This window comes from Calliopsis andreniformis, unplaced genomic scaffold (assembly GCF_051401765.1).
Source record: "Calliopsis andreniformis isolate RMS-2024a unplaced genomic scaffold, iyCalAndr_principal scaffold0026, whole genome shotgun sequence".
NCBI classification, from domain to species: Eukaryota; Metazoa; Arthropoda; class Insecta; order Hymenoptera; family Andrenidae; genus Calliopsis; species Calliopsis andreniformis.
In genome coordinates this window covers 4,043,019-4,062,369 of record NW_027480435.1, presented here as the reverse complement: position 1 = coordinate 4,062,369, position 19,351 = coordinate 4,043,019, and the positions used below count along the sequence as shown (strand labels likewise).

The following is a 19,351-nucleotide window of genomic DNA, read 5'->3' as shown; positions in this document are numbered from 1 at the left end:
ACTGGTCATTTCTACGTCCCGGGTAACCTAGGTTTCACTCTAGGGCGTTGCTCCACCAGATCGAATAGCTAGGGACTTAGAATTCAGCGCCATAAGAATAAAATACAATATAAATATAACAGTTTTTCCATCGTATAAAACGAATAATAGCAACCAGTGTGAAAGTGATGGTCATTTCCACGTACCGGGCAACCTAGGCTTCACTCGAGGGCGTTGCTCCACCAGATCGAATAGTTAGGGCCTTAGAATTCAACGCCTTAAGAATAAAATACAATATAAGTACAAGAGTTTTACCATCGTATAAAATGAATAATTGCAACCAGTGTGAAAGATATGGTCATTTCAACTTTTCGGGCGACCTAGGCTTCACCCTAGGGCGTTGCTCCTACAGATTGAATATTTAGGGCCTTAGAAGTCAATGCCCGAGGCATAAAATACATTATAAGTACAACAGTTGTTCCATCATATAAAACGAATAATTGCAACTAGTATGAAAGTTATGGTCATTTCTACTTTCCGGGCAGCCTAGGCTTCACCCTAGGGCGGTGCTCCACCAGATAAAATAGTTAGGGCCTAAGAAGTCAACGCCAGAAGCATAAAATACAACATAAATACAACAGATTTTCCATCGTATATAATGTGTATTTGCAAACAGTGTGAATGTAATGGTCATTTCAACGTTCCGGTCAATCTAGGATTCACTCTAGGGCGATGCTCCACCAGGTCAATCAGTTAGGCCCTTACAAGTCAACTCCCGAAGCATAAAATGAAAAATAAATAGAACAGTCTTTCGATTGTATAAAACGAATAATTGCTACCAGTGTAAAAGTTATGGTCATTTCTACGTTCCGGGCAACCTAGGCTTCACCCTAGGGCGTTGTTCCGCCTGATCGAATAGTTAGGGCCTAAGAAGTGAACGCCAGAAGCATAAAATACAATATGAATACAACAGTTTTTCCATCATATAAAACGAGTAATTGCAACCAGTATGAAAGTTGTGGACATTTCTACTTTCCGGGCAACCTAGGCTACACCCTAGGGCGTTGCTCCAACAGATTGAATAGTTAGGGCCTTAGAAGTCAACGCCTGAAGCATAAAATACAAAATTAATAGAACAGTTTTTCCATCGTATAAAACGAATAATAGCAACCAGTGTCAAAGTTATGGTCATTTCTACGTTCCGGGCAACCTGGGCTTCACCCCAGGGCGTTGTTCCACCAGATCGAATAGTTATGGCCTTAGAAGTCAACCCCAGATGAATAAAATACAATATAAATGTAACAGTTTACCATCGTATAAAACGAATAATAGCAATCAGTGTGAAAGTTATGTTCATTTCTACGTTCCAGGCAACCTAGGCTTCACTCTAGGGCGTTGCACCAACAGATTGAATAGTTAGGGCCTTTGAAGTCAACGCGCGTAGCATAAAATACAAAATAAATAGAACAGTTTTTCCATCGTATAAAACGAATAGTTGCTACCGGTGTGAAAGTTATGGTCATATCTACGTTCTGGGCAACCTAGGCTTCACTCTAGGGCGTTGCTCCACCAGATCGAATAGTTAGGGCCTTAGAAGTCAATGCCAGGAGCATAAAATACAATAAAGATGCAACAGTTTTTCCATTGTATAACTGGAATAATTGCAACCAGTGTGAAGGTAATGGTATGTTCTACGTCCCGGGCAACCTATGCTTCTCTCTAGGGCGGTGCTCTACCAGATTAAATAGTTAGGGCGTAAGAAGTCAACGCCAGAAGCATAAAATACAATATAAATACAACAGCTTTTCCATCGTATATAATGTATATTTGCAGACAGTGCGAAAGTAATGGTCATTTCCATGTTCCGGGCAACCCAGGCTTCACCCTAGGGCGTTGTTCCACCAGATCCAATACTTAGGGCCTAAGAAGTCAACGCCAGAAGAATAAAATACAATATAAGTACAACAGTTTTTCCATCGTATAAAATGAATAATTGCAAACATTGTTAAAGTAATGGTCATTTCTACGTTCCGGGCAACCTAGGCGTCAGTCTAGGGCGTTGCTCCACCACATCTAATAGCTACGGCCATAGAAGTCAACCCCAGATGAATAAAATACAATAAAGATGCAACAGCTTTTCCATCGTATAAAACGAATAATTGCAACCAGTGTGAAAGTTATGGTCATTTCTACGTTCCGGGCAACCTAGGCTTCACCCTAGGGCGTTGCACCAACAGATTGAATAGTTAGGTCCTTAGAAGTCAATGCCCGTAGCATAAAATGCAATAAAAATTCTGCAGTTTTTCCATCGTATAACAGGAATAATTTGTAACCAGTGTGATAGTAGTGGTCATTTCTACGTTCCGGGTAACATAGGTTGCACTCTGGGGCGTTGCTCCACCAGATCGAATCGCTAGGGACTTAGAATTCAACGCCATAAGAATAAAATACAATACAAGTACAACAGTTTTTCCATCGTCTAAAACGAATAATAGCAACCAGTGTGAAAGTTATGGTCATTTCTACGTTCCGGGCAACATAGGCTTCACTCTAGGGCGATGCTCCACCAGATCAAACAGTTAGAGCCTTAGAAGTCTACGCCCGAAGCATTAAATACAAAACAAATAGAACAGTTTTTCCATTGTATAAAACTAATAATTGCTACAAGTGTAAAGGTTATGGTCATTTCTACGTTCCGGGCAACCTAGGCTTCACCCTAGGCCGTTGTTCCACCAGATCGAATAGTTACGGCCTAAGAAGTAAACGCCAGAAGCATAAAATACAATATAAATACAACAGTTTTTCCATCATATAAAACGAATGATAGCAACCAGTGTGATAGTTATGGTCATTTCTACGTTCCGGGCAACCTAGGCTTCACTCTAGGGCGTTGCTCCACCAGATCGAATGGTTAGTGCCTTAGAAGTCAAAGTCCGAAGCATAAAATACAAAATAAATAAAACAGTTTTTCCAACGTATAAAACGAATAATTGCTACCAGTGTGAAAGTTATGGTCATTTCTACGTACCGAGCAACCTAGGCTCCACTCAAGGGCGTTGCTCCACCAAATCGAATAGCTAGGTCCTTAGAAGTCAACGCCAGAAGCATAAAATACAGTAAAGAACCAAAGTTTTTCCATCGTATAACAGGAATAACTGCAAACAGTGTGAAAGTTCTGGTCATTTCTACGTTCCGGGTAACCTAGGTTTCACGCTAGGGCGTTGTTCCACCAGATGGAATAGTTAGGGCCTAAGAAGTCAACGCCAGAAGCATAAAATACGATATAAATACAACAGCGTTTCCATCGTATAACACGAATAATTGCAAGCAGTGTGAAAGTTATGGTCATTTCTACGTTCCGGGTAACCTAGGCTTCACCCTAGGGCGTTCCTCCAACAGATTGAATAGTTAGGGCCTTAGAAGTCAATGCCCGAAGCATAAAATACATTATAAGTACAACAGTTTTTCCATCATATAAAACGAATAATTGCAGCTAGTATGAAAGTTATGGTCATTTCTACTTTCCGGGCAACCTAGGCTTCACCCTAGGGCGTTGTTCCACCAGATGGAATAGTTAGGGCCTAAGAAGTCAACGCCAGAAGCATAAAATACGATATAAATACAACAGCGTTTCCATCGTATAAAACGAATAATTGCAAGCAGTGTGAAAGTTATGGTCATTTCTACGTTCCGGGTAACCTAGGTTTCACTCTAGGGCGTTGCTCCACCAGATCAAACAGTTAGGGTCTTAGAAGCCAACGCCCGAAGCATTAAATACAAAATAAGTAGAACAGTTTTTCCATTGCATAAAACGAATAATTGCTACCAGTGTAAAAGTTATGGTCATTCCTACGTTCCGGGCAGCCTAGGCTTCACACTAGGGCGTTGCTCCACCAGTTCAAACAGTTAGGGCCTTAGAAGTCAACGCCCGAAGCATTAAATTCAAAATAAATAGAACAGCTTTTCCATTGTATATAACGAATAATTGCTACCAGTGTAAAATTTATTGTCATTTCTACGTTCCGGGCAACCTAGGTTTCACTCCAGCGCCTTGCTCCTCCAGATCGAATAGTTACGGCCTAAGCAGTCAACGCCAGAAGCATAAAATACGAGAAAGATGCAACAGTTTTTCCATCGTATAAAACGAATAATTGCAACCAGTGTGAAAGTTATGGTCATTTCTACATTCCGAGCAACCTAGGCCTCACTCTAGGGCGTTGTTCCACCAGATCGAATAGTTAGGGCCTTAGAAGTCAGCGCCCAAAGCATAAAGTACAATATAAGTACAACAGTTTTTCCATCGTATAAAATGAATGATTGCGATCATTGTGAAAGTAATGGTCATTTCTACGTTCCGGGCAACCTAGGCTGCACTCTAGGGTGTTGCTCCAACAGATGGAATAGCTAGGGCCTTAGAAGTCAACGCCCGAAGCATAAAATGCAAAATAAATATAACAGCTTTTCCATCGTATGAAACGAATAACAGCAACCAGTCTGAAAGTACTGGTCATTTCTACGTTCCGGGTAACCTAGGTTTCACACTAGGGCGTTGCTCCACCAGACCGAATAGCTAGGGATTTAGAATTCAGCGCCAGAAGGATAAAATACAATATAAGGCCACAGTTTTTCCATCGTATGAAATGAATAATTGCAGACATTGTGAAAGTAATGGTCATTTCTACGTTCCGGGTAACCTAGGTTTCACACTAGGGCGTTGCTCCACCAGACCGAATAGCTAGGGACTTAGAATTCAACGCCAGAAGGATAAAATACAATATAAGTACAATAGTTTTTCCATCGTATGAAATGAATAATTGCAGACATTGTGAAAGTAATGGTCATTTCTACGTTCCGGGCAACCTAGGCTGCACTCTAGGGTGTTGCTCCACCAGATGGAAAAGATAGGGACTTAGAATTCAATGCCAGAAGCATAAAATGCAATATAAATATAACAGCTTTTCCATCGTATAAAACGAATAATAGCAACCAGTGTGAAAGTTATGGTCATTTCTACGTTCCGGGCAACCTAGGCTTCACTCTAGGGCGTTGCTCCACCAGATCGAATAGTTAGGGCCTTAGAAGTCAACGCCCGAAGCAAAAAATGCAAAATGAATAGAACAGTTTTTCCATTGTATATAACGAATAACTGTAACCAGTGTGAAAGTACTGGTCATTTCTACGTTCCGGGCAACCTAGGCTTCACTGTAGGGCGTTGCTCCACCAGATCGAATAGTTAGGGCCTAAGAAGTCAACGCCAGAAGCATAAAATACGATATAAATACAACAGCTTTTCCATCGTAGAAAACGATTAATGGCAACCAGTGTGAATGTTATGGTCATTTCTACGTTCCGGGCAACCTAGGCTTCAGTCTAGGGCCTTCCTCCACCAGATCGAATAGATAGGGCCTTAGAAGTCAACGCCAGAAGCATAAAATACGATAAAGATGCAACAGCTTTTCATAGTATAACAGGAATAACTGCAAACAGTGTGATAGTACTGGTCATTACTACGTTCCGGGTACCCTAGGTTTCACACTAGGGCGTTGCTCCACCAGATCGAATAGCTAGGGACTTAGAATTCAACGCCAGAAGGATAAAATACAATATAAGTACAACAGCTTTTCCATCGTATAAAATGAATAATTGCAGACATTGTGAAAGTAATGGTCATTTCTACGTTCCGGTCAACCTAGGTGTCACTCTAGGGCGTTGCTCCACCACATCTAATAGCTACGGCCTTAGAAGTCAACGCCAGGAGCATAAAATACAATATAAATACAACAGCTTTTCCATCGTATAAAATGAATAATTGCACACAGTGTGAAAGTAATGGTCATTTATACGTTCCGGGCAACCTAGGCTTTACTGTAGGGCGTTGCTCCACCAAATCGAATAGTTAGGGCCTTAGAAGTCAACGCCCGAAGCATAAAATACAATATAAGTACAACAGCTTTGCCATCGTATAAAATGAATAATTGCAAACAGTGTGAAAGTAATGGTCATTTCTACGTTCCGGTCAACCTAGGTGTCACTCTAGGGCGTTGCTCCACCACATCTAATAGCTACGGCCTTAGAAGTCAACGCCAGGAGCATAAAATACAATATAAATACAACAGCTTTTCCATCGTATAAAATGAATAATTGCACACAGTGTGAACGTAATGGTCATTTATACGTTCCGGGCAACCTAGGCTTCACTGTAGGGCGTTGCTCCACCAAATCGAATAGTTAGGGCCTTAGATGTCAACGCCCGAAGCATAAAATACAATATAAGTACAACAGCTTTGCCATCGTATAAAATGAATAATTGCAAACAGTGTGATGGTAATGGCGATTGCTACGTTCCGGGCAACCTAGGCTTCAGTCTAGGGCCTTGGTCCACCAGATCGAATAGTTAGGGCCTTAGAAGTCAACGCCAGAAGCATAAAATACGATAAAGATGCAACAGCTTTCCATCGTATAACAGGAATAACTGCAAACAGTGTGATAGTACTGGTCATTACTACGTTCCGGGTAATCTAGGCTTCACTCTAGGGTGTTGTTCCACCAGATTGAATAGTTAGGGCCTAAGAAATCAACGCCAGAAGCATAAAATACAATATAAATATAACAGTTTTTCCATCGTATAAAACGAATAATAGCAACCAGCGTGAATGTTATGGTCATTTCTACGTTTCGGGCAACCTAGGCTTCACCCCAGGGCGTTGTTCCACCAGATCGAATAGTTAGGGCCTAAGAAGTGAACGCCAGCAGCATAAAATACAATATAAATACAACAGTTTTTCCATCATATAAAACGAATAATTGCAACCAGTATGAAAGTTCTGGTCATTTCTACGTTCCTGACAACCTAGGCTTCACTCTATGGCGTTCTTCCACCAAATCCAATAGCTACGGCCTCAGAAGTCAACGCCTGAAGCATAAAATACAATAAAAATACAACAGTCTTTCCATTCTTTAACAGGAATAATTGCAACCCGTGTGAAAGTGATGGTCATTTCTACGTTCCGGGCAACTTCGGCTTCACTCTAGGGCGTTGCTCCACCACAGCTAATAGCTACGGCTTTAGAAGTCAACGCCAGGAGCATAAAATACAATATAAATACAACAGCTTTTCCATCGTATAAAATGAATAATTGCAAACAGTGTGAAAGTAATGGTCATTTCTACGTTCCGGGCAACCTAGGCTGCACTCTAGGGTGTTGCTCCACCAGATGGAATAGCTAGGGCCTTAGAAGTCAACGCCCGAAGCATAAAATGCAAAATAAATATAACAGCTTTTCCGTCGTACGAAACGAATAACAGCAACCAGTCTGAAAGTACTGGTCATTTCTACGTTCCGGGTAACCTAGGTTTCACACTAGGGCGTTGGTCCACCAGACCGAATAGCCAGGGACTTAGAATTCAACGCCAGAAGGATAAAATACAATATAATTCCACAGTTTTTCCATCGTATGAAATGAATAATTGCAGACATTGTGAAAGTAATGGTCATTTCTACGTTCCGGGTAACCTAGGTTTCACACTAGGTCGTTGCTCCACCAGACCGAATAGCTAGGGTCTTAGAATTCAACGCCAGAAGGATAAAATACAATATAAGTACAACAGTTTTTCCATCGTATGAAATGAATAATTGCAGACATTGTGAAAGTAATGGTCATTTCTACGTTCCGGGCAACCTAGGCTGCACTCTAGGGTATTGCTCCACCAGATGGAATAGATAGGGACTTAGAATTCAATGCCAGAAGCATAAAATGCTATATAAATATAACAGCTTTTCCATCGTATAAAACGAATAATAGCAACCAGTGTGAAAGTTACGGTCATTTCTACGTTCCGGGCAACCTAGGCTTCACTCTAGGGCGTTGCTCCACCAGATCGAATAGTTAGGGCCTTGGAAGTCAACGCCCGAAGCGTAAAATACGATATAAATACAACAGCTTTTCCATCGTAGAAAACGATTAATGGCAACCAGTGTGAATGTTATGGTCATTTCTACGTTCCGGGCAACCTAGGCTTCAGTCTAGGGCCTTCCTCCACCAGATCGAATAGATAGGGCCTTAGAAGTCAACGCCAGAAGCATAAAATACGATAAAGATGCAACAGCTTTTCATAGTATAACAGGAATAACTGCAAACAGTGTGATAGTACTGGTCCTTACTACGTTCCGGGTACCCTAGGTTTCACACTAGGGCGTTGCTCCACCAGATCGAATAGCTAGGGACTTAGAATTCAACGCCAGAAGGATAAAATACAATATAAGTACAACAGCTTTTCCATCGTATAAAATGAATAATTGCAGACATTGTGAAAGTAATGGTCATTTCTACGTTCCGGTCAACCTAGGTGTCACTCTAGGGCGTTGCTCCACCACATCTAATAGCTACGGCCTTAGAAGTCAACGCCAGGAGCATAAAATACAATATAAATACAACAGCTTTTCCATCGTATAAAATGAATAATTGCACACAGTGTGAAAGTAATGGTCATTTATACGTTCCGGGCAACCTAGGCTTTACTGTAGGGCGTTGCTCCACCAAATCGAATAGTTAGGGCCTTAGAAGTCAACGCCCGAAGCATAAAATACAATATAAGTACAACAGCTTTGCCATCGTATAAAATGAATAATTGCAAACAGTGTGAAAGTAATGGTCATTTCTACGTTCCGGTCAACCTAGGTGTCACTCTAGGGCGTTGCTCCACCACATCTAATAGCTACGGCCTTAGAAGTCAACGCCAGGAGCATAAAATACAATATAAATACAACAGCTTTTCCATCGTATAAAATGAATAATTGCACACAGTGTGAACGTAATGGTCATTTATACGTTCCGGGCAACCTAGGCTTCACTGTAGGGCGTTGCTCCACCAAATCGAATAGTTAGGGCCTTAGATGTCAACGCCCGAAGCATAAAATACAATAAAAATGCAACAGTTTTTCCATCTTATAGCATGACTAATTGCAACCAGTGCGAAAGTAATGATCATTTCTACGTTCCGGGCAACCTAGGCTTCACTCTAGGGCGTGTCTCCACCAGACCAAACAGTTAGGGCCTTAGAAGTCAACGCCCGAAGCATAAAATGCAAAATAAATATAACAGCTTTTCCATCGTATGAAACGGATAACAGCAACCAGTCTGAAAGTACTGGACATTTCTACGTTCCGGGTAACCTAGGTTTCACACTAGGGCGTTGCTCCACCAGATCGAATAGCTAGGGACTTAGAAGTCAACGCCAGGAGCATAAAATACAATATAAATACAACAGCTTTTCCATCGTATAAAATGAATAATAGCAACCAGTGTGAAAGTTATGGTCATTTCCACGTTCCGGGCAACCTAGGCATCACTCTAGGGCGTTGCTCCACCTGTTCGAATAGTTAGGGCCTTAGAAGTCAACGCCCGAAGCATAATATGTGTTGGAATCGCTTAAAATAAGGGATCCAACGGAGGTCCGGATGAGGTGAGATTGAGGGGATACGAAAGAAAACGAAGACACGAGTTTTATATTTTGTCGGCCCTGAAAAGGGCTTGGAAACGACGTTTATTTAGCTTCTGTGTAGGGGGCTGGGCGCTGGCTCCGGTCCTCGTCGGCTGGAATGGACGGCGGCGGATCGGAGGGCCTTGGCTGGTGGTGACGCCGGCTCCCCTTAGCGACGTTGACGTCTGAAAAAGAGAGATAGCGGCGGAACCGCGGCGGTAAGCAAGAGTGTAAATCTGGCTATACCAAAGATTCCCAACTCCAGGCTGCGCTCGCGAGCCTATTTGGAGGGGATAGCAAAACCTTGCCTGTAACGCAAAGGTAATGCAGTGGACTGTATTATCGACTCTTCTTCTGGCGCGAAGAAGAAGTCGATGAACGAGTGGCTTGAGAGGAGGAGGGACCTCTTCTCTTCGCCTTGCACCTTTTGGAAAGGTTCGTTCCGTACGAATCCAAGTAATTTAGGGATTCGTGAGCGGAGGGACACGCTATAACCAGCGAATTGCTGGTCCTGGAGGCTGAGGACGGCCAGAGGCTCGGCGACTCCGTTCACCTTACCGTGTGCTTCTATTCGTCACACGGGGGTTGCTACTAAACGGGGTGGCAGAGCACGAGTAACGCAGAGGTGATAGGCACGTACGTTATCTCTCTCTGTTGTAACCCGTCTCTCAGGGATCCAACAGGCAGCGGCCTTTGTTGCTCCGAGACGAAACGAGACTCAGAGAATCAGGGCAGGCCCCGATTCCAAGAGTGCAAATCTCGATCAATTGTCTCCTAAAACAAACCAGGTGCTCTTTCGTACGTATTATACGTACGAATCGAGCAGAGTTTCCTAGTCTGTCGGCGACAGAGGTTCAGCTTTTTAGAGCTAGTGAGATTTCAAGTGTCTGGTAACCAAACTACTTGAAATCTGAAAACTGGCGAGCTGAGAGGCGCTTGACGTACGGTCGCACTGACTGCGTCAAGCTTGATTGTCGAAAGACGACTGGGGCGAGAGCCGCGCGTGTCTCCGCGAAGCGGAAGACGTGCCAAATTTTACCACTACGCGGCGCTCACAAATTATCTTTTGTCTCGTGCTAATGTAGTACGATGTACTCTCTCCCTCCTTCAGGCTCCGATGTCCCCACTCGACATCGAGCCTGGAGTTCAAAACCGTTGCTCGACAACGCTTACTTTGTTTGAACTTTAATTTTGACGACAAAAACAAGTCATACGACAGCTGATCGTGTTTTGCTGCTAGGACAACGTATGCTCCGACCGAAGGCCACCTTCGGTCGGTCACGTATACCAACAAATTACGAATCTCGCGGACGAGCCAAATGCCCGTTATATAACCGCTTTTTAAACATACCGCCCCCCTTGCACGGTCCGTGCAACGGAGAATCGGTAATGCTCTGTCGTATGCACATCGTAACGCGAGACTCGAAAGACTAATACTTTCTTCGCGAATGAGAGAGAGAGGTGCTGCAAGTGAAGTTCAATTGAAGTGAACTCACTCGCAGCGTTGTCGTATATTCAATCAAAATATAAATTCAATTGAACTTACTTATTAGCAGGTGGAGCCGTGCTCAGCTGCTGTTGGAGCTGCTGCTGCTGCTGCAGCAGCCGCATCGAAGTTTCCACCGCGATGCCGACTGCTGCGCGCGTCAGCTCCTCCAAAGTCGGCCCCGTGGGTCCTGGTGGTTGCCGGGGGCGGCCGCTACCAGAGGCCTGGTGTTTTGATTTTTCCCTCGGCGACGCGGGAGTGCGGCGCCGTCTTTCCTCCCGCACCCTCGGTTCCGGTTGCTTGGAGGGCCTCCTGCCCTGCGTTCCTTCCCCAGCAGGGGTGTCTCGGGATGTGGTCTTCGGAGTCGCCGGCCTCGGTGTCGTCGACTTCGGCGCGACCGCCGGCTTCCAGAGCAGCGACGTCAGTCGCTGCTCCTTGTCCCAGCGGAGGACGTAGCGGCCTCCGGGGACGGTACATCTATACCGCCTGGTAGTGCGGGGGATGTGTCCCGGCACCCGCAACTCCTGGGCCCCCGACGCCCGCAACTCCTGGGCCACCGGCGCCTGCGAATCCTGGGCCCCGATTAGCAGGATCCAATCCTGCTGTTTTTGCCCCGTTGGTTCCTCCGCGCTGTCTGGGGGAATGTCGGCCTGCAGCGCCTGTTCCCCCAGTTTCATGCAGCGGTTGAACGTGGCCGAAATTTCGGCGTTCAGGCCGGCGTGATTTTCTGGGTTTACCACTGTGGTTTCGTCCGCCATGGTTTACTCAGTACTGATTACGCCACCGCGACGCTCCTAAGCGATTTCGGTAGCGCCCGCGATTTCGCGGGGGCGCTTTTTCCCTTGGAGAGATAGAGACGGAAATACTTCGTCTCCCCTCCCAAGGGGATTGGGGGTCAAGGAAGAGGGGGTCCCGATCGTTCGATTTTCTTCTAGAACAATCGGTCTCACCTTGGTGTCTCCCTGGTTTTTTCCGAAAATTCTTTACAGGTGTTTATTTTGCCCGCTCGACCTCGGCGCCGGTCGTCGTAGCGGGCTCATCCACGGGTAACCTACACATCCTTGTGATGGGGCGTGTGTAAGTTGACTTTGCGGTACGTACTTTTACCACACGTACATTTCCGTCTTTCCCCGGGAACACCTCCTCAATTCTTCCCATCTCCCACTGGTTGGGGGGAAGAAGAGGATTCTGCACTAGCACCAGGTCTCCTGGTTGCAGTTGCAGTTGGGTGGCGCGCCACTTGTAGCGATTTTGGAGGTGCGTGAGGTAATCGCGCGTCCAATGCCTCCACAGTTGCTCGTGGAATTTCTGAATCGCTCTCCAACGCGACAATCGCGAGAGTTTTTCATTTTCCACGGACTGCAGCGGAATCGCATTTAGTGGTCCGCCTGTCAGGAAGTGACCGGGCGTAAGAGACGCATAGTCGTCTGGGTCGTCACTCAGGGGAGCGATCGGTCGCGAGTTAAGACTCGCTTCGATCTTGCAGAGCAGCGTCTGCATTTCCTCTCCCGTTGGTGTGAACTCTCCCAACGTGCGTTTCAAATGGTGTTTCACCGATTTCACGCCGGCCTCCTGCATTCCACCGAAGTGTGGGGCACTGGGTGGATTAAACCGCCACTGAATGCCGATAGCACCGCATTTATTATGCGTGTCCGTTGCAGAAAATACTGCACGACAGTGCTGTTGTAATTCTCGATCGGCACCGACGAAATTGGTTCCATTGTCACTGAAAATGCAGGACGGGATTCCTCGTCGTGCAACAAACCGATCGAGTGCGGCTAAGAACGCGCTCGTCGTGTAGTCATGGACGAGTTCGATATGGACAGCCCTCGTAGCGTAACAAACAAACACCGCGATGTACGCTTTGTGAGCTGTTTTGCCTCGGCCCGCGGAGTCGCGGACACGGTAAGGTCCCGCGTAATCCACTCCGCAATTGTCGAATGCTCTTGACGGGCGACAGCGCTCCGGGGTCAGATGCTGCATTATTTGCGTGGACGTGTTGCCTCGCCACCTTACGCATCGCATGCATTTGTTGACCACGGTTTTCGCTGCATTTCGACAACCGAGAATCCAATAATTTTGCCTGACAGTGTGCAAGGTCAACTGCAAGCCCCCATGCAACGTATCTACGTGGCACTGCCTAATTATTAATGTCGAAACATAATGCTTAGGCAGTATTATCGGGTGCTTGGTTTCCCATGCAAGTGTCGCATTCTCCAGTCTTCCACCGACTCGCAGGACGTCCTTATCGTCGAGGAACGGGTTGAGACTTTTTAAGGGAGATTTCACAGGGATACTGCGATGATTTTTTAAGCATCGGTATTCCTCTGCGAAATGCGAGCCCTGTATATGGCGTGCGAGGCGCTCAGCTGCGTTACGCATTTCTGCCGCCTCGATTACTTGACCGGCGTTTGACCTTTGATTGACGCGCGACGGTCTTCGCCAACGAAGACAGTACGCCGTTACACGTAACAGTTTTCTCCATGATTGAAAACGGAACAGAAAATCCCATTCCGGCTTCGGAGTTGCTACGTGTGCATGCGCTACGCGCTTGCTTTCATCGGTCTCAACGGAAGCGGGTATGGCGGGCCATTGCGCTTCCGCTTCGCTCAGCCATGTCGGTCCAAACGTCCATAGGTTCGACTGCAGAAATTCTGCCGCGTCGATCCCGCGCGAATTTAAATCCGCGGGGTTCGAACGGGTCGGCACGTAACGCCATTCCGCGTTCGGGAGGGCCGTTTGGATTTTCGACACTCGGTTGGCCACTATAACCTTCCAGGTCGATGGGTGTTTTTTCAGCCAAGCTAGAGCGATCGTTGAGTCTGTCCAGCAGACTACACGATCTATTTTCATTGCAAGTGAGTCTCTCACGTGCAAGATTAGCTCGGCTAGCAGTACGGCCCCGTTCAATTCAAGAACTGGGATCGACTGTGTTTTTATTGGAGCCACTCGCGTTTTTGCCATCAACAGCGATGTAAACACACCGTTGTCTATCGTCGTCACTCTTAAATAAGTGACGGCCGAATAGGCTGCGAGCGATGCGTCACAAAATCCGTGCAGTTCCACAGAAGTCGTGTCGGCTCCATAACGGATCCATCGGGGAAGTTTCCACTGGTTCAATCTGCTCCAATCCGCACAAAATGTGTTCCACATTTTGAGCGTTTCTGCGGAAACTTGCTCGTCCCACTGGATTTTCTCCAGCCATTGGGACTGCATTAAAGTTTTCGCGCGAATCACGACTGGCGAAAGCCAGCCGAGAGGGTCGTATAATTTTGCAATTTCCGAAAACAAAGTACGCTTTGTGATCGGTGTTGCAGACGGTTGGAAGCGTTGCAGATTAAAGTAGAAAAAATCTCCTGATGGAATCCATCGCAGACCGAGTACCTTTAATTCGGAATTATCAAACAAATCAAGGTCGACTGCGTGGGAGTGCGAGCTATGTGGAATATTGCCTAATAAATCTGGCGAATTTCCAGCCCACTTACGAAGGTTAAATCCACCTTGCTGTAAGAGCTCGCACGTTTGTTTACGGATTTGCTCCAACAATAGTTTGTCCGGAGCTCCCATAAACACGTCGTCAACATAGACGTCCTTCTCGAGGATAGGAGCGGCGAGCGGGAAGCGGTCGCCGTCCTGTTTTTTCAGCTCGAGAAGCGTTCGCATCGATAAATATGGGGCACACGCCGTACCGTAGGTCACGGTTTTTAACTCGAACGCTATATTTCGTTCGGTTTCTGGCGTGCGCCACACGATGCATTGGAATCGACGATCCTCTGCAGCTACGAGAATTTGTCGAAACATTTTCTCTATATCTGCTACTAGCACGTATTGATACAGACGCCACCGCGTTAATACAGCGGTGATATCGTTCTGTAGCTTCGGTCCTACGTGGAGGATGTCGTTCAGCGAGCGTCCGCCCGCTGTTTTACTGGAAACGTTAAACACGACGCGCAGCTTCGTCGTAGCGCTTTCCGTTCGAACAACCGCTCTATGTGGAATGTAGAGTCGTGTCTTGTCGAGGAACTCTAGGCGAGTCATATGACTCAACGACTCATATTCAGTGAGAAACTCACTGTATTCCCTCATGAGGGTTGGATCCAGGTCCAGTTTTTTCCTTAACCTAGTCAACGCGGAGAGAGCTATTGGAAGAGATTCTCCCAACAGCTCGTCCGGGTTTTCGTGGTTGAAGGGCAACCGAACGATGAATCGTCCCGTCGCGTCTCGCGCGACGGTTTTTGCGAAGTATTCTTCGCATTCGTCCTCGGCCTTGGTATTCACCAATTTCGAGGGAATCTCCTCTATCTCCCAGAACCTTCGTATCGCTTTGTCGAGCGATTCGAGGACGGTGCAATGCAGCGTCCTCACGGGGTTTGGGGAAGAGGTGGCTGCGTCGACCGGGCCTGACAGTATCCAGCCTAAAGCTGTTTCCTGCGCGATCGGCCCTCGCTTACCGAATCGCCGAAGCCCTGGTCGAATGATACTCGCATATGTCCCAGCTCCGATCAGCACCTCTATTGGGCGGTCTGAAGCGGGGTCAGGATCCGCGAGTGTCAGTTCACGCAACGCGGTGTATTCCGGCACGTGAACCGACGGCGGGGCATACGAGGTGATTCGGGACACCACGTATGCACTGGTGCGGAACGCCTCCTCAGTGCAACGTGTCGAACCGAACTCGATATCCACGCTATATTTTATATCCTGGGCTTTTCCGCCCCCCAAGCCCGTAACTGTGGCTGGGGTTTTCCTTCTCGCGAGTCGCAAGTCATTTGCGAGGTTCGCGGAAATGAAGGAGGCTTCCGAGCCCTGGTCTATGAGTGCACGCGCGATGCGCGTCGTGCCTCCCTTTCCTGTGACTCGCACATTTGCCGTCGCCAGAAACACAGCTGGTGTTCCGCTCTCCGTCGCACTACAGTGCGACGTCACGTCGGCGCTTGATGTAGAAGCACGAGATTTCGTGTTTACATTCGCGGGCTCACGTGCGGAGACGTTACTCCGTCCCGCTTCCCGCTGGCCCTGCTGTGGCTTTTTCGTCGACCGACGATTGCCTGTGCCGACTTGTGGTGCGTCAAAGTGCAGAATAGTGTGATGCTTCTTACTGCACTTTGTACACGCTGCGTTCTTAGGGCAGCGCGCGACTGTGTGAGTCGAAGCGAGACAGTTTATACACGACTGATTCGCTTTAATATAATGGAAGCGCAATTCAGGCGTGAGCAGCTTGAACTTTTTGCACGTTGTAATTCCGTGCGTCAGTCCGCAGAATGTACACTCCAAGGTTGGACCGGGAGAGCTTTCGACTACGGCGTTATGTTGCCGTATGCGAGGTTTTGACGTGGGGTCAACCGCTTGTTTTTGTACCGGGTTGATCAGCACGTGCAGTCTGTGCTCTTGCTCCCTGAGAAAATCCAACATCTCATTAAATGAGGGGATTTCTTGGTTGAGCTTTTGCGTGCCCTCCCATTCCCATTCTAGGGATTGGTCCAACTTAGATTTTATCAGGATGACCAACACGTCGCTGTAATGCTCTACCTTGCGCCCCAGCTTCTGGAGCGCGGCGAGCGTTTGTTTCCAGCCGACGGTGACCTGTTGCAGGCTTTCTATGTCGCCCGTCCTGATCGGCTTCAGCTTCGTGAATGTTGCGAGAAGCTGAAGCACCATGCGACGTGGGTTCCCGAATTGTTCGGTCAGGGTATCCCACGCCGGCTTGAAATTGCGATCCGCAATTTCAAGCGTGGCAATCGATGCGAGTGCCTCTCCTTCCAAGCAGCCGTTCAGATATTGCAAACGTTGCGCATCTGACAACCGTTGATCTTTGATTATGCTGGCGGTGAACAGATCCGCAAAGTGACACCACTTTCGCGGATCTCCGCTAAATCTCGGTAAATTCTGCTTGGGAAGCTCAAGCGTACTAGGCTGGCCGGTTGCTCCGGCACCCGCGGTATTCCCGGGGTTGCCGAATCCAGCCGATTCCTTTTCCTGTATGAGGCTGTCCAATTCCGTCATCAGGAAGTTCTGAGCTTCATGGAACGCATCTTCTGCATCATCCATCGTGCTCTCGCCGAAGAAGGGTATGACCTTCCGTTTGCTGTCAGGGACCTCCTTTTTGAGCTGTTTAACTCGCTCTTGGATGTCCCTCCAAACGTCAGTTACATACTCCAACTTCTGCTTGAGGAGAGAGATGGTATAATTATTTCGCCCCTTTTTCTTCAGATTAGTCACGAGTCGGGTCATTCCCCGAATTCGTGACTGAATATCCTCCATCTCGACCTCCAGGGCAGGAAGAGTCAACTGCTCCTTTACGGGGTTCGACATGGTGATATACTTCGAGAGGTAAACACTGCTCGAAGGTCAACCTGAAGTGATCGTTTCTTTCACCCTTTCTCAACCTTTCTATCCGGCTCGAAGGACCTTATGTTGGAATCGCTTAAAATAAGGGATCCAACGGAGGTCCGGATGAGGTGAGATTGAGGGGATACGAAAGAAAACGAAGACACGAGTTTTATATTTTGTCGGCCCTGAAAAGGGCTTGGAAACGACGTTTATTTAGCTTCTGTGTAGGGGGCTGGGCGCTGGCTCCGGTCCTCGTCGGCTGGAATGGACGGCGGCGGATCGGAGGGCCTTGGCTGGTGGTGACGCCGGCTCCCCTTAGCGACGTTGACGTCTGAAAAAGAGAGATAGCGGCGGAACCGCGGCGGTAAGCAAGAGTGTAAATCTGGCTATACCAAAGATTCCCAACTCCAGGCTGCGCTCGCGAGCCTATTTGGAGGGGATAGCAAAACCTTGCCTGTAACGCAAAGGTAATGCAGTGGACTGTATTATCGACTCTTCTTCTGGCGCGAAGAAGAAGTCGATGAACGAGTGGCTTGAGAGGAGGAGGGACCTCTTCTCTTCGCCTTGCACCTTTTGGAAAGGTTCGTTCCGTACGAATCCAAGTAATTTAGGGATTCGTGAGCGGAGGGACACGCTATAACCAGCGAATTGCTGGTCCTGGAGGCTGAGGACGGCCAGAGGCTCGGCGACTCCGTTCACCTTACCGTGTGCTTCTATTCGTCACACGGGGGTTGCTACTAAACGGGGTGGCAGAGCACGAGTAACGCAGAGGTGATAGGCACGTACGTTATCTCTCTCTGTTGTAACCCGTCTCTCAGGGATCCAACAGGCAGCGGCCTTTGTTGCTCCGAGACGAAACGAGACTCAGAGAATCAGGGCAGGCCCCGATTCCAAGAGTGCAAATCTCGATCAATTGTCTCCTAAAACAAACCAGGTGCTCTTTCGTACGTATTATACGTACGAATCGAGCAGAGTTTCCTAGTCTGTCGGCGACAGAGGTTCAGCTTTTTAGAGCTAGTGAGATTTCAAGTGTCTGGTAACCAAACTACTTGAAATCTGAAAACTGGCGAGCTGAGAGGCGCTTGACGTACGGTCGCACTGACTGCGTCAAGCTTGATTGTCGAAAGACGACTGGGGCGAGAGCCGCGCGTGTCTCCGCGAAGCGGAAGACGTGCCAAATTTTACCACTACGCGGCGCTCACAAATTATCTTTTGTCTCGTGCTAATGTAGTACGATGTACTCTCTCCCTCCTTCAGGCTCCGATGTCCCCACTCGACATCGAGCCTGGAGTTCAAAACCGTTGCTCGACAACGCTTACTTTGTTTGAACTTTAATTTTGACGACAAAAACAAGTCATACGACAGCTGATCGTGTTTTGCTGCTAGGACAACGTATGCTCCGACCGAAGGCCACCTTCGGTCGGTCACGTATACCAACAAATTACGAATCTCGCGGACGAGCCAAATGCCCGTTATATAACCGCTTTTTAAACAATATGCAAAATAAGTAGAACAGTTTTTCCATTGTATAAAACGAATAACTGTAACCAGTGTGAAAGTACTGGTCATTTCTACGTTCCGGGCAGCCTAGGCTTCACTGTAGGGCGTTGCTCCACCAAATCGAATAGTTAGGGCCTTAGAAGTCAACGCCCGAAGCATAAAATACAATATAAGTACAACAGTTTTTCCATCGTATAAAATGAATGATTGCGATCATTGTCAAAGTAATGGTCATTTCTACGTTCCGGGCAACCTAGGCTGCACTCTAGGGTGTTGCTCCAACAGATGGAATAGCTAGGGCCTTAGAAGTCAACGCCCGAAGCATAAAATACAAAATAAATATAACAGCTTTTCCATCGTATGAAACGAATAACAGCAGCCAGTCTGAAAGTACTGGTCATTTCTACGTTCCGGGCAACCTGGGCTTCACTCTAGGGCGTTGCTCCACCAGATCGAATAGTTAGGGCCTTAGAAGTCAACGCCCGAAGCATAACATGCAAAATAAATATGACAGTTTTTCCATTGTATATAACGAATAACTGTAACCAGTGTGAAAGTACTGGTCATTTCTACGTTCCG

General features: G+C 47.0%; 1 protein-coding gene across 1 annotated transcript in view; it reads right to left on the bottom strand.

Annotated features, from left to right (window-relative positions):
• Positions 1 to 11,739: 11,739 nt before the first annotated feature.
• The window catches only part of LOC143187443 (uncharacterized), a 53,230-nt gene continuing 45,618 nt past the window's right edge, over positions 11,740 to 19,351 (bottom strand). The window contains exons 5-8 of the mRNA XM_076391661.1: positions 17,265 to 17,340; positions 12,302 to 17,230; positions 11,957 to 12,109; positions 11,740 to 11,907 (exon numbers count right to left, since the gene is read on the bottom strand). Of these exons, the coding sequence (XP_076247776.1) occupies positions 11,740 to 11,907; positions 11,957 to 12,109; positions 12,302 to 17,230; positions 17,265 to 17,340 (5,326 nt within the window). The remainder of the gene's footprint in view (positions 11,908 to 11,956; positions 12,110 to 12,301; positions 17,231 to 17,264; positions 17,341 to 19,351) is intronic.